General features: G+C 56.3%; 1 protein-coding gene across 1 annotated transcript; it reads left to right on the top strand.

Moving 5' to 3' along the window:
- The first annotated feature begins 6009 nt into the window (after positions 1-6009).
- Positions 6010-12448, top strand: SNAI3 (snail family transcriptional repressor 3). Its single transcript, XM_084861384.1, has 3 exons — positions 6010-6129; positions 8589-9197; positions 11624-12448. The coding sequence occupies exons 1-3, from the start codon at positions 6054-6056 to the stop codon at positions 11803-11805; spliced, it is 867 nt and encodes a 288-aa protein (XP_084717510.1). The 5' UTR covers positions 6010-6053; the 3' UTR covers positions 11806-12448.
- Positions 12449-13886: the final 1438 nt, after the last annotated feature.

The following is a 13886-nucleotide window of genomic DNA, read 5'->3' as shown; positions in this document are numbered from 1 at the left end:
GAGGTGTGTGTGTGTATTTACCACCTGGGCCACCGGCCAGGCCTGTCCACACCTGGGCAGACCTCCCGGGGGTCAGGGCTGTGCTGCTTCCATAGGCCCAGGCCACTTAGTTGTCATGGCTCAGGAGCCCTGGAGGTAGCCTCAGGGCATCTCAGCAGGTCCTGATCTCACCATGTCCTTGCCTGCTGTCCGCCTGTCAGGGAGATGGCTGGGTGATGGGGCCATACAGCCCAGGTTCATGAGACACATGGTACACAGGCCCATGGGACACACGGGACACATGGGCCACACCATTGCTCCAAAACAGTCTCCAGGATAGTCTTCCCAGGGAGGGACATTAATGTGAGCCCCATGTGGTTATGAACACACGTGACCTGGATCAGCAAACTCGCAGTGGGAAGTGGGGGACACCTCAGGTTCAAGCTGTTGCACCAGCAGCCTCCTCCTACTTTGGATAAAATCTGAGGTGGAGCCAAATGTCTGAAATCCTTGCAATGGAGCCTCCCAATGAGAATGGGGGGCTCAGACCACAGCTGGGATGAAAGCCACACTCCCAGGCCAGCCCCTCGTGTCCTTCCTCAAATCTCACCACAAATCCACAGGGCAGCCAGAGCCAGAGCTCCCACACAGCTGCACCCCAGGCTTCCCGCCGCTCAGCGTGTGGGCTCAGTCAGGCTCCCATTGCTTTGTCTCCTCCACCTTGACAATCCCAGCAGCTTTCCTCTTCAGCACAAAGCCGAGCCATCTTTCTGTTCAGGGCCCCATATGCCTATGCCCTGGAGTGTGCCGGGAGGGGGTGTCAGTCCTTGCCTTTCGTGTCAGGCACACCCTGCTGCCTAGAAAGGGCCTCTGGGTTCCCTGCTGTGAGGGGACAGGCAACCAACCACCTAAAGGCAGAGCACCCAGAGCACGGAGGCCCTGGCCCAGGCTGGGCTCCCAGCACTAGCCCGGGGCTCCTGAGATCTGGCCACCAGCTCTGGGCCCTGACGGGCAGTAGGGCACACATGCAGAGCAGCTCCTGTTGGGCTTGGCTCGGACTGGGTTGTGGGCGTCCAGGCCCATCTTTTCAGGAAATACAAATGTATACAGAGGCATCAAAGAACAAAAAAGCAGAACTACCTGCTTCATCTCATCATCGGGACAGGGGGGGAGGGGGCAGCACATCTGCTACACAGAGCCGTACCCTCCCCCAATCCCTTGGGGACCTAGGTTCATGCACCCCAGGGGTGACAGGCTGAAGTCACTGTTCCCGTTTCCTGAATGAAGAGATTCTGTGGATCTGTCACAAGAGGCATGGACTCTTCCTACTGGTGTATCTTGACAAGTCCTGAGACACCTATGCAGGACAGGATGCCCTGCCCCACCCAGGACAGGTGCAGGGAAGGCATTTCATCATGTCACAGCTGCAGTCAGCCGCTCATGGGGCAGGGACCTTAAACTCCAGGGCTGAGGGGGTCCCAGTGCTCTTGCACAATCAGCCTCGGGACCACATCTCTAGCAGCACTCCATGTCAGTCAGAAGCAAGGAGGGGAGGCTGGCCTCTCAGCCAGAGCCTGGGTCTCAGCCAAGGAAAAGGGCAGGCAGCCGGGTGGGAACAAGGTGGGCTGAAACCGGCCCGTTTCCTCTGAGTGCAGCCCTCACAGCCACAGGTTCGGCCAGCTGCTGGGCCCCTCCTGGTGTGGGCTCCTCTCCAGCTGAGGAGCAGAAGAGGCAGGAGCTGGCAGACTGTTCCGTGGACCTGCGCCTCCCGCAGGAGTCTGCTATCAAACCTATGGAAGCACTTAGAAAGGAAGGGTGGATGGGCTCACAAACAGGCCGCTGGGAAGTGCAAACAGCATCAATGTGGTATTTTTCTTTTTCTTTTTTTCTTTTTTTTAAAATATATTTTATTGATTTTTTACAGAGAGGAAGGGAGAGAGATAGAGAGCTAGAAACGATGATGAGAGAGAAACATCGACCAGCTGCCTCTTGCACACCCCCTACCGGGGATATGCCCGCAACCAATGTACATGCCCTTGACCGGAATCGAACCCGGGACCCTTCAGTCCGCAGACCGACGCTCCACCACTGAGCCAAACCTGTTTCGGCCAATGTGGTATTTTTCTAGAAACTCTAAGCACATTTGGTGCATAGGTTTGTGGCACTGTGGTTTGTTCTCCTTGATTGTCTGGGTGAGTGTCCTGAGGCGGCTGTAACAAAAACCACAACTATGGCTTCCACCATGGGAATGGATGCTCCCATTGCTCAGGAGGCCAGAGGCCCAGGTGTCGGCAGGGCTGAGGGGAAGCCTCCGTTCTGTTCCTGTTCTCTGGCTCTCCAACTCCAGCAGCCCCCAGGAGCCTTGGCTCACAGATGTACCACTCAGCTGTCGGCTTCACGTGGCATTCTCCCTGTGCCCTCACATCATCTGTGTCCGAATTTCCCCTTCTATCAGACTGGGGCTGCCCTAATGACCTCATCTTGACTACATAGACCCCATATCCAAATAAGACCACAACCATGGTGCTGGGGTTAGTACTCCAACATATTTTCAGGACAAATGCTTCAACTCCTAGGGTTGTCTCAGTTCATTGTCAGCACACACTGAGTAGGGAAAGGAGGGAAGTACTGGGCGTGAGCTCCAGCGTGGAGCCTGACCCAGCCTGGGGACAGAGCCTCTGGGCTCTGCTGAACGTGGTGGCCAGCATGTCAGATCCTGCAGTCAGTGGCTTCTAGAGAGCCTGCCCTAGGCCTGGCCGAGTGTTGACAGGATTCCCAGGCCCCGGAGGTGCATTCTGGGGTCTTCCACATGCTCTTCTGGCAGGGCTGAGCTCCTCAGCTGGAAGCTACTGCAGAGGTTAGAGCCAGCTGAGATGCCTCTCCAGCAAATCTTGAGGATAGGCCTCGTTGCTCTCTGTGTCCTGGTGGCTGGGTGAGCACGAGAAGCACAGCACACTGACCGAGTGAACTTGAGGCCACGTGTGCCAAGGTTCAGACATTGCACTGAGGGAAGATCAGCAAATAGGATTGTCCTGTCCAGTCCATCACTATGAGATAGAGCCACCCAACACATGGCTATTGAGTCTCTACAATAGCCTGCTGTGGACGAGTGCAGAGAGGATTCAGTAGGGTGAGGAGCTGGGAACAGAGCTGTGGACCCAACTGACCCCTCCATTCAAGGCCAGGGCTCATCTGCTGATGTCCGACCTCTGTATCACATGAGAACAGTTCCTGCAACCTCACACATGTACACATGTATACAAATATTATATGTGCGCATGTACAAGAGACAGGTCTTCATACATGCACATACAAGCATGCACATATACTGACACATGTGCACACAGTGTATTACTGTCCAGTCACCACTCCTGCCCCAGCCCCCAGGAACCCTCTTCATCATCCAACATCACAACCCTAAGGTGTCCAGGCCTCCACTGTCTGCCTTATACGCTGTGTGTGGAGAGACAACAGTCCCTCTTAATAGGATATGTCCACTGAACCTCTATTTAAGAATCAGTATCACCTCTAACAATCATGTCCCAAAGGAATGAGCAGCTGTAAGCAGTAATGAGTTTTCCTTCACTGGGGGTGACCAAGCACACACTGCCACCTATCTGACCGGTTGGTTGTTGGGAGCTGGAGATTTGGGTCCAACTTTCCATGTGCCATCACGTTGGGTAGCTGTGAGGTTGGCTCAAGTCAGGAATTCCCATCCATGCCCACACTCCCTCCATAAAAACTCCACACATTGATACTGGGAGCCACTGTCACAGTGGCTGGTGCCCCCAGTGCAAGGGCATCTGCTTGGGGCCTGGGACAGATGAGCTCCAGCTTCAAGGCCTGGTTCTGAGCACTATTCCAAGAGTCCTGATGCCAGGCTCACTCCTGGGCCTGGGACCTTCACACACGTATCTGCACTGGAGAGCACAAACAGGCTCACGCCTCTAACCCTCATGTCTGGGGCCATGCAATCTGGGGACTTGATGCTTTTCCATCTAGTCCGACAAGCATTGCTGAACCTCCCTCCACTGTGGACCTGAGCTCCCGCCTGGCTCAGGGGGGTGGGGGTCCCACACTGACAGCGATGGGAGGGGCAGCGGCCTGGCTCTTAGAAGCTGTCGTCCCCAGGTGCCCATGGAAGCCTGCTGTGGGTTTTGAAGGAACGGTGCACCTCGGTTCCCTATGAGTCCTGCTCTGGGTGAGAGAGGGGGTGGTGAGAAGTGTATCTCCCACCGCAGGGCGGGGTGAGGCTTCACTGCCAGGCCCAGCAGCCCTTTGAGGACAGAAGGACACAGAGCAGAGCAGATGGGGGCAGCTGCACCCCCACCCTGGGCTGCACAGACCGGGACAGGCAAATGCTGAGGTTTTCCTCTGTTGGTACCACTTGGGTCCCTACAGCCAAAAGTCAGTCTGTGCCACCAAAGGAGGGCTTTCTGAGATGTTCGTAGGGATTGGAGACTTCCCTCCGAGCCCTTCGTTATGGCTGCCCCAGGAAGGAGTCAAAGGTCCTTAACCCAAAGGACCCTGGGGTGCCTGGTGCATTTCCAAGATGAGATCAGCAGATTCTCCACAGGAGTGCCCCAGCTCCCCTAAATAACAGAGCATCTCTCTGGGGATTAAGGAGGTCATCTGGGCCGGCGGCCACACAATGGGTGGCTGGGTGCAGAAGGACAGTATGGGCAAAGGGTTGGCCCAGGTATCTGCAATTGTTGTCTACATCTGGGAGAGGGAGAGGGAAGGAAGAGAGGGTATAAATAGAAACCTTTCGAGGCCCAGGAACAGGTGAATAAGCAGAAGGCAGTCACGTGTCCTCTGAAAGCCACGTGTGGCAGTGTGGTGCCAGGCCATGGCCCACAGGAAAGGCTCACACCTTCTCCTGTCTGAGCAGGTCCTGCCCTTCCACACGCCTTCATGGGGTACACACACCTCCAGTAAGGCTGGAAGGGTGGGCCCTGTTCCCAATTCAACCACTCCCCAGACTTTCAGAGCCTGTTTTCTCATCTGCAAAACTGTGGGAATGTGAGACACTGTGTGTCACAGCCCTCCTCCCACTGTCTCTGCACGGGTTCTCCCACAGACTCCCTGCAGTGCCTACCACGCCCTCCGAGCCCGCGCTGTCCTTTCTCACTTCCTCTAGCTCAGCACCTGGGCCTTAAAAGACTCTGCTGGGAAGGCAGGCCTGCTACACAGCCAACGACACACCCTGTGGCTCTCAGGGGGCCAGCCAGGTGCTGTGTCCACCGCCCAGAGACTGCCCCATCTGACCCCTGAACTCTTGAAATGTCCATATCAAAAGGGACCAGACACCCAGCTCTTTGCTGCACTGAGGATTCCAAAGCACACTAAAGGAGGAACATGGCTGCCCAGAGACACAGACAAGCTGTTGCAAAGTGCACAGCTTTGCCCTCTTTGATTAAACTTCCTGTAACCACATATTAGATCCTCTTGGGATTCCAGAATTCCAGGCGGTGTCCTTTCTCCCACCATTTGAGTTTTCTGGATGCCTGGAGCCAACTCCTAAAGCACTGTCTCCAGGGGAAGGGGCCCACTGGAAAGGATTGCCCAGGCCAGCTCACCCCATTGGTCACCACTATAGCTGATCAGGGCTTGTGCTTATCGATCTTACCGTGGCGGGTCTGAGCAGGAGGCGGGGCGGGTTAACCGGCTGGAGTCGGGGTTCTCCCAGGCTGGGTTCCGCGCAAGGTCCCACTCCCTGCGCACTGGAGCCGCCTGGGCTTCCACCGAGCCCTGACCTCCGCCCTTTAGTCTGCGACCAGTGGGTGCGTCAGGCCCCAGGGGTCGACGTGACTCGCGGCGCGCGCCAGAGAGGTCCCGTGGGCAGGACACGCCGGCCACGCGCTCCGGCCCCCACGCCGCGCACCTGTCCTGGGCGTGGCCCCGTAGCCCGGTCCTGCGGTCCCGCCCCGCCCCGCCCCGCCCCGGCCGCGCCCCGCGCTGATTGGCCGAGGCGGCGCGCTATGCTAATGAGCCTGACCCGGCCCGCACCTGCCGCGGCGCTGAGGACCCGCCTTCTGTGGATTCGCTAGCGGGACCTGCACCCGCGAGGAACCATGCCGCGCTCCTTCCTGGTGAAAACGCACTCCAGCCACAGGGTCCCCAACTACGGGGAGCTGGAGACACAGAGAGGTAGGCGCTGCAGGGCTCCCCAGCCCCTGCCCAGGACTCAGGCTCCCGCGGGGCAGGAGGTGGAGGCCCCTGGGAGTGGGTGACATGTGTCCCAGGTAAGGAGGAGAGGCGGTAGCTCACCTGCAAGGCTGAAGGCAGGTAGGTTGCCGAGTCCAGCGGAGCGAGCAGGGACTCTCTCCCACTTAGATAGGTTTCTAGGTTCCCAATCACTCAGGGCTCCTCCCCTATGGCCTGGCGTGCCCATCCCAGATAGGAGAACCCCATCTTCGTGGGGCAGGAGCTTTGGGAAGGGTCCCAGGAATGGTGGGAAGAGACTCAGAGGGCCGCCGGGGGCTACCATCCAAGGGCTCCGGAGGAACATCCTGGTTTGGGCGGTGGCCGCAGGGTCCGGGAAGAGTGACCATGGGCTCTGTGGTGCCAAGGCCCAGCTCGTCCAGCGTTCCTAGTGCCTCCTCACCCCGCCTGAGGGTCTACCTCCAGCCTCTCCTTACCCCAGTGGAGGTTGCCCAGGGCAAGCTGGGCTAAGGGGCTGCCATCCTCTCCCCGGGAGGCTCTGTGGGGAGGTGGGAGTCCAGGACCCAGAACTGTACCCTCATTCCTGTTCCCTGCTGAGCACGGGAGGTCCCAAGGCAAAGGCCTCTAGAGTTAGAGCTGTTCCCCAGCTCAGCAGCTTGTTGGGGTGAAGACCTCCGGGGGACTGCTTGGTGACTCAGAGGGGAAGCGGGAGAGGGGAAGCAGGGGCACTGTGGAGGCTCTCAGAACCCAGCGTGGGGAGTCTCTGACTAGTACCGAGGCAGAGATGCCACCAGGGGGCGCCTTCCAGGACCAGGAGCCTCCCTTCTGGGTCCTGAAATTAAAGTAGAGTCACCACAGGCATTTTTTTTTTTTTTTTTTTTTTTTTTAAAGAACTTCCTAATTGCAGAGATCAGGCAGATCTTTTACATTCGGTAGTATAATATTTACTGTTATACACACTACGGGACAGGGGTTTTTGGTTTGCTTTTTAAATATGTTTTTATTGATTTCAGAAGGGAGAGGGAGAGAGAAACATCAATGAAGAGAGAGAATCATCGATTGGCTGCCTCATGCACATCCTCTACTGGGGGTCGAGCCTGCAACCCAAGGCATGTGCCCTGACCAGAAATCAAACCGTGACCGCCTGGTTCATCAGCCAATGCTCAAACTGGCTGGGCTTGATTTTTAAAAATAAAACAGAATAGAAACCATCAAAATATGATGCTTCAGATAAAAGAAAGTGTTGCTTCAGGTATATATGATGGAAAATTGAATTTACATGGGCCATAATTTTAAAACTTCAAAAACCACTGTGTAGAGTACAGTCATACAGTGCACCCTCTTCACAATGTGAATGTGCAAATCTGGGCAACTCTGCAAGGCCCAGTGAAGGACTGTCCGAGAACAGCCTGGCAGCCCCTTGGCTCTCTCTGCTCCTCCCCCCACCCCTCCTGTCCCAATCCGGGGCCAGAGATTCATTTCAGCACATAAGGAATAAGTAATGGGTTGCGGGCTATTTGGAGATTTCAGCTTTGGGGAGATACAGAATTTAACTCTCACCTACTAACTAACCTGTTTACTTTGGGGGTCCACCACTCTGGGTCAAGAGTGGGGCATGCTGGCCGCCAAACACAGGAGCAACAGGCTGAGGTCAGAGGACAGCCTCTCTGGACCAGGAGGCTGTGTGCACCCTGTCAGGGTATTGAGGAGTAATCAGGAGGTGACCGGAGGCTGATTATTTTACATGTGGTGGCCTGCAGCCCAGCACTCTGAGTTAATGCTGCGTGGCAGCCTGGGGATGCATTGTGAGCTGGTCCTGAGGTGGAAAGGGACTCAGAGAGAGGACCCATCCTGTCCGGCAGTGAGGGAGCCTTCCTTGGCCCCATGAAGGCTGTTTTGGGATTTTATAAGGTATTTCTTTATTGTTGTTCTTAAAGAGAAACTGAGATTCCTCCTCTAGACTCCTGGGCCGTCATCACTTCCCCAGCTGGCACCTCTATCTTTCAGGCCTTTCCCTTCATGCCAAGCTTCTGATAGCCTAGAACCATGGTCGGCAAACTGCAGCTCGTGAGCCACATGCAGCTCTTTGGCCCCTTGAGTGTGGCTCTTCCACAAAATACCACGGCCTGGGCCAGTCTATTTTGAAGAAAGTGGCATTAAAAGAAGTTTAAGTTTAAAAAATTTGGCTCTCAAAAGAAATTTCAATCATTATACTGTTGATATTTGGCTTCGTTGATGAATGAGTTTGCCAACCACTGGTCTAGAACAAGCATGTCAAACTCATGGCCTGTGGGCCGCATGCCTCATTTATTTGGCCCATGTTAGCTTTTGAGTTTGACATGTGTGGCTTAGAAGGTGAGCTTAAAATTAGACCCAAGATGGAAGAGAACACAACACTTTGGGACTGAGTTTCACCTTTCTATTCTCTCTTTCTGCCCTTCTAGAAATCAATGGCTCCTGTTCTGCCTGTGGGGGGCTGATGGTGCCTCTCCTTCTCCCAGACAGGGAAGCCCCTCCCATTTCTGCTGATCCTGCCCAGCCCTGGGACCACACCTCTGTCGTCACCTGCATCTCCCTGCCCCTCCCAGAAGCTCGGGGGACCTCTGAGCCAGATCCCTTGGAAGTCAGCCTGATGGACCCTTGTGCTGGCCGGGCTCCCAGCATACCCCTCAAAGACAGCCTGAACCACCTCAATCTGCCCCCACTGCTGGTTCTGCCCACACGGTGGCCCCCAATTCTAGGCCTAGGCGGGGACCAGCCTCCAGACAGACTGCTGGGGGCTGAGCAGGCCCCCTGTGCCCCAGGGGGCTTCCAGTGCATCCACTGCCACAAGCTCTACCACACACTAGCTGGGTTGGCCAGGCACCGGCAGCTGCACTGCCACATGCAGGCTCAGCGCTGCTTCACCTGCAAGTATTGTGACAAGGAGTACTCCAGCCTGGGGGCCCTCAAAATGCACATCCGCACGCACACGCTGCCCTGCATTTGCGCCATCTGTGGCAAGGCCTTCTCCAGGCCCTGGCTGCTCCAGGGCCACATCCGGACCCACACAGGTAGGACAGCATCGGGTCCACAAGAGGGATCTGGGTGGGCGCGGGAGTGGGGCCTGGAGGTTAGAAAGAGGAGTGGGTCAGTTTTATGACCAAGAAGACAGACATCCTCACAGCTTTGGCTCTCCTGTGCATTTGTGTCTTGGGGCTGCAGAACAAAGCCCCACAATCTTGGGGGAGGGGCCTCAAAACACCAGAAATGTCCCCTCCCATTGTCTGGAGGCCAGAAGCCCAAAGCCCAGGTGTTCCAGGATTGCCTCCCTCCAAAGGCTCTAGAGGAGAATCCATCCTGCCTCTTCCAGATCCTGGGGGCTCCGGGCATATCTTGGCTTGTGGCCACATCACTCCGACCGCTTCTTCCGACCTCGTGTGACCTCTCCTTGCTGTGTATCTGTGTCCCAATATCCCTCTTGTTATAAGGACACAGTCATATTGAATCAGGGCCCACACACTGCAATATGATCTCACCTTAACCTGGTGACATCTGCAAAGCCCCTATTTCCAAATACTCGTTTAGGACGTGGACGACTCTCTTTTGGAGGACACAATCCAACCCATAACACCCAGCAAAGAGTAGAATGCTTCAGCAGGATCTGATGTCTTTTTATATATATATATATTTTATTGATATTTCACAGAGAGGAGGAAGGAAGAGAGATAGAGAGCCAGAAACGTCGATGAGAGAGAAACATGGACCAGCTGCCTCCTGCACACCCCCCACTGAGGATGCGCCCGCAACCAATGTACATGCCCTTGACCAGAATCGAACCTGGGACCCTTAAGTCCGCAGACTGACGCTCTACCACTGAGCCAAACCGGCTTCGGCAGGATCTGATGTCTTACGTTCCATGGCCTTCTAGAATTCTGGAACAGGAGGAGAAGGGAGCGATAAAGGCTTGGGCTGGGAGTAAGAACCTTAGGCAGGGGTCTTCAAACTACGGCCCGCGGGCCACATGTGGCCTGCAGAGGAGTCTGATCTGGCCCGCCAGGTTTTTTGGGCAGTGAGCGCAGCCGAGGTGTTACAGTAGGAATTAGTAGTTCATATAGTCCGGCCCTCCAGCTCTCTGAGGGACCGTGATCTGGCCCCCACTTTAAAAAGTTTGAGGACCCCTGATTAGGCATCACAGCCTATCTGAAGGGCAGAGATGACAGCTGAGACTTCACGTAGAACTTGGGGACCTGGAGCAAACTGTCCAGGAGTGAGAGGGTGGCCAGGAGCCCATAGGAATGGAAGGAGAGAAGGGCAGTTGTGGAGAAAAGACAAAGGCAGAAGCAGAAAGGAAAGGGACATGGGTAGGGAGCTGAAGGAGACCTAAGAACCTCAGCTTGTCATGCCATAGATTACAACCTACTGCCCAGAAAGAGCGGAAGGGGCCTGCTCTGTACAGGGGCGGCCAGCAATGAGGTGCACCTCAGCCTGCAGCTCCGCCGGGAGCCCGAGACTTTGTCAGGCACACAGGGCAGAGTGGGTGACCGGAACAAAGAAACAGAGCTCCCAGAATAAGCCTTTGGTCCTGATCGCAGACCCCCAGTTGCAACACACACTTTCTGTAACCGGAGCCTCCCTAATCCTAAATCACGGCCAGTAGCTAGAATCTTCTGAGTCACACCTGGGTGGAGGCAGGGAAGGGTGTTATGGGAAAGGAGCCGTTTTTCTTGACCCTTTGTGAGGATGTCACACATCTCAGAGGCTCGGTGCTCTTGTTCTGGGAGCAGGGAGGGTGGGAGTCCCTGCCGGAGGCTGGCTGGCGGGGAGTGAGCCCGGGTGTCGGGCAATGGGAACTGCAGGCTGGTGGCTCTCAGGACTCTGTAGGGCTGCAGGACTGGACGCTGCTCTACACGAGCAGAGAACAGGTGACTCTCACACTTTTCAGAATCATCCTAGGGGCCAAGGTCCCAACAGTAGGACTTCGTCCAAATCCTGGTGGCCTGGAGGATCCAAGGATTTTACCATTCCTAAATGCCTGCCTCCTCCCAGCCCGCCCTCTGCGGCAGCTGAGCTGGTCTCCACCACGGGCTTTTGGTGGGAGGTACAGCTGCAGAAGGTGCCGTGCTTCTCGCGTCCAGATCTGGGTGGCAAAGGCCCCAGGAGAGCTCAGGCAGGAACAGAAAGGCCTAGCAGCTGCAGTAGATGTAGCAAAGAGCATGCTGGACCTTTGCTCTTAGGAAGGGTTAGGCATATCATTCCGCCCAATCCCCAGCGGCCCCAGCGTAGGCGCTTGTGTAGCCTCCTGGCCTTAGTGTCTCCTCCTGGGTCAGGGGCTAAGGCTCCTTTCACTATGTCCTAGAAGCGGGGAGGGGGTTGACAATCAATGACTTGGAATTGAGTAAGCATTGGAGTTATTCACTTATAAACACAGGAACCTTGGGGCTGACTCCCGGGACACCCCAGATAGTCACTCACTCGCCTGCCCCTCTTCCTCCCCCAGGTGAGAAGCCTTACGCCTGCTCTCACTGCAGCAGGGCCTTTGCCGACCGCTCAAATCTCCGGGCCCACCTTCAGACACACTCGGACACCAAGAAATACCAGTGCAAGAGCTGTGCCAAGACCTTCTCCCGCATGTCGCTCTTGGTGAGGCACGAGGAGTCTGGCTGCTGCCCCGGTCCCTGAGAGGCGTGGGTCTGGTGCTGTAGGAGGGACGAGACCTCACCCAGAGACATCACAGCTGGCGACCCTCTTGGAAGCCTCGTGCTGCCTGGTGTGCTCAGAGGAGCTGGGCAGTCCCGGAGGGCAGGAGCCCAGCCTCCCACTCTCAGGTGCATTCCCAGCACACCACAGCCAGAACAGCCCAGCGGGGCGTCAGGGTGTGCCAGGGCCCGTGGAGGGTCTCCTGCCCACTCTGCCCACTCAGAGGGGACGACTTTCGGCAAAACAAGAACCACTGTTTTGTGTTCCACTTGCTCTGGTTTCAGCTTCTGTTTCTCTAAGCATTAGAGTGTTGGGGGACTGTCGCCAGCATGGGCTGTGCCTGCCATTAAGACAAGGAATGGGGCCTTCGGATCTCTCTGCAGCTCCACACGAACAGTCTGACTTGTGTGAGCACACTCACAGTCCAGCCTGCATGGGCAGAGCTACCTCAAGGCTCACCTCCCTCTGCCTTTGGCTTGGGATCTGGGCCCCGCAGCCTCATGTTGCACATGCGCACACGCCCTCCCCATCTCACTAGGCTGTCCCTCAGGTGGAGCAGCACCGGGGGAGCAGGAGCTAGGCCCCCTTCCCCATAATGGCGCAATAAAGAGTCCACGTGCTCAGGCCTGTTATGTCCTCTGAGGTTCTGCGTGTTCCCAGTCCCCTGCGTCTGTGGAGGAGTCTGAGCTCTGAGAAGTTATCCCGAGGCAGCCGGACCCGGCCACCGAGGAGGAGAATGGGGATCAGGGCATCGGGCTGTGATGCTGTTTTGGGACGGGGAGCGAGGCTGCTGGAGGCAGGGTCCAGGTGAGCAGGGGTGTCTTCTTCCGGAAGAAAGAGACGAGTGATGGAACAGTATCAGACTGAGGACTGACTGAGGGGCATGACCTGGGGCTGGGGATGAGCGAGGGCTTGCTAGAGAAGTGTGAGGAAACCAGGCCAGAAGAGAGGGCCGGGGTGGGCTGTGAGCGCTGCATGGCTGGCGTTCATTTCCCGCACGGTCTACGTTAGGAGAGAGAACCACGCTGTATCTGCAGGCCTGTCCGCGGTCACCACGAGGGTATCTTCGCTGGGCCACCTCACCAAGGAGCCGTGTCTCCTCACCTGCCACAGTATGTCAGCTTTGTTTCCTACATCTTCTTCTTCTTTTTTAAAAAAATATATATTATTGATTTTTTACAGAAAGGAAGAGAGAGGGATAGAGAGTTAGAAATATCGATGAGAGAGAAACATAGATCAGCTGCCTCCTGCAAAACCCCTACTGGGGATGTGCCCACAACAAAGATACATGCCTTTGACCGGAATCAAACCTGGGACCTTTCAGTCCTCAGGCCAACGCTCTATCCACTGAGCCAAACAGTTTTGGCTCCACATCTTCTCTTGAGGGGCAGGCATCTGTGACCTGAGTGCGTGGCCCAGACCTTTGACCCCGCCCTGGACACACAAACCTTCCCAAACCAACTCAGATGCTAACACATAAGAACCTCCTCTCCCCGCCCAGTGTCCTGTACCCATTGCCCCAGCATGGCAGCGTCATTGCCTTCTCACAGGTGGACTCCTCTCACCCCCAGACCTCCGGGTGGTCACTTGTTGGGCTGGTCCTGCCTCCTGCCAGTGTTCTTCACCGTCTCCAGCAGGACCCTGGAGGGAAGGCAGCATCCAGGACCGAAGATGGAGGCCTGAGTGTAAGGGAGTCTGAGTCCTTGATGTTGGGAGGCACATGCTGCTCCAGGAAGGACAGCCTGCCGTCCCAGCCAACGGAGAGCGAGGCCCCTGGGTCCTGGGCCTGGAATGGAGCCACTCAGCATGTGCAGAGCCCCACTCCTCCCCACCCCACACTCAGCCCTGAGCCACCAGACTTCTGAGCCTCCTCTGCATGGGAGAACATTCAGGAGCATTTACCAGGACACACTGGGTGCCAAGTATCTTACTCTGCAGCCGCCTCTGCCGCAGTCCCAGCCCTGATGGCCCCCACCATAGGTGCCAGCTGGTGCTCCGTAGGTTTGATGATGCCCATTGGAGGTGTCTTGGGTCATCCCAGAGGAAACTTGACCTTGGTCTTG

This window comes from Pipistrellus hanaki (genome assembly GCF_964339955.1).
Source record: "Pipistrellus hanaki genome assembly, chromosome: 15".
NCBI classification, from domain to species: domain Eukaryota; kingdom Metazoa; phylum Chordata; class Mammalia; order Chiroptera; family Vespertilionidae; genus Pipistrellus; species Pipistrellus hanaki.
This window is presented reverse-complemented; position numbering and strand designations above follow the sequence as displayed.

Excerpts from the sequence above, each read along its gene's own strand:
- SNAI3 (XM_084861384.1), top strand. The coding sequence starts at position 6,054 with ATGCCGCGCTCCTTCCTGGTGAAAACGCACTCCAGCCACAGGGTCCCC. Across the intron at positions 6,130-8,588 it reads GGAGCTGGAGACACAGAGAG|AAATCAATGGCTCCTGTTCT; the intron begins GTAGGCGCTGCA and ends CTGCCCTTCTAG. Across the intron at positions 9,198-11,623 it reads CCACATCCGGACCCACACAG|GTGAGAAGCCTTACGCCTGC; the intron begins GTAGGACAGCAT and ends TTCCTCCCCCAG.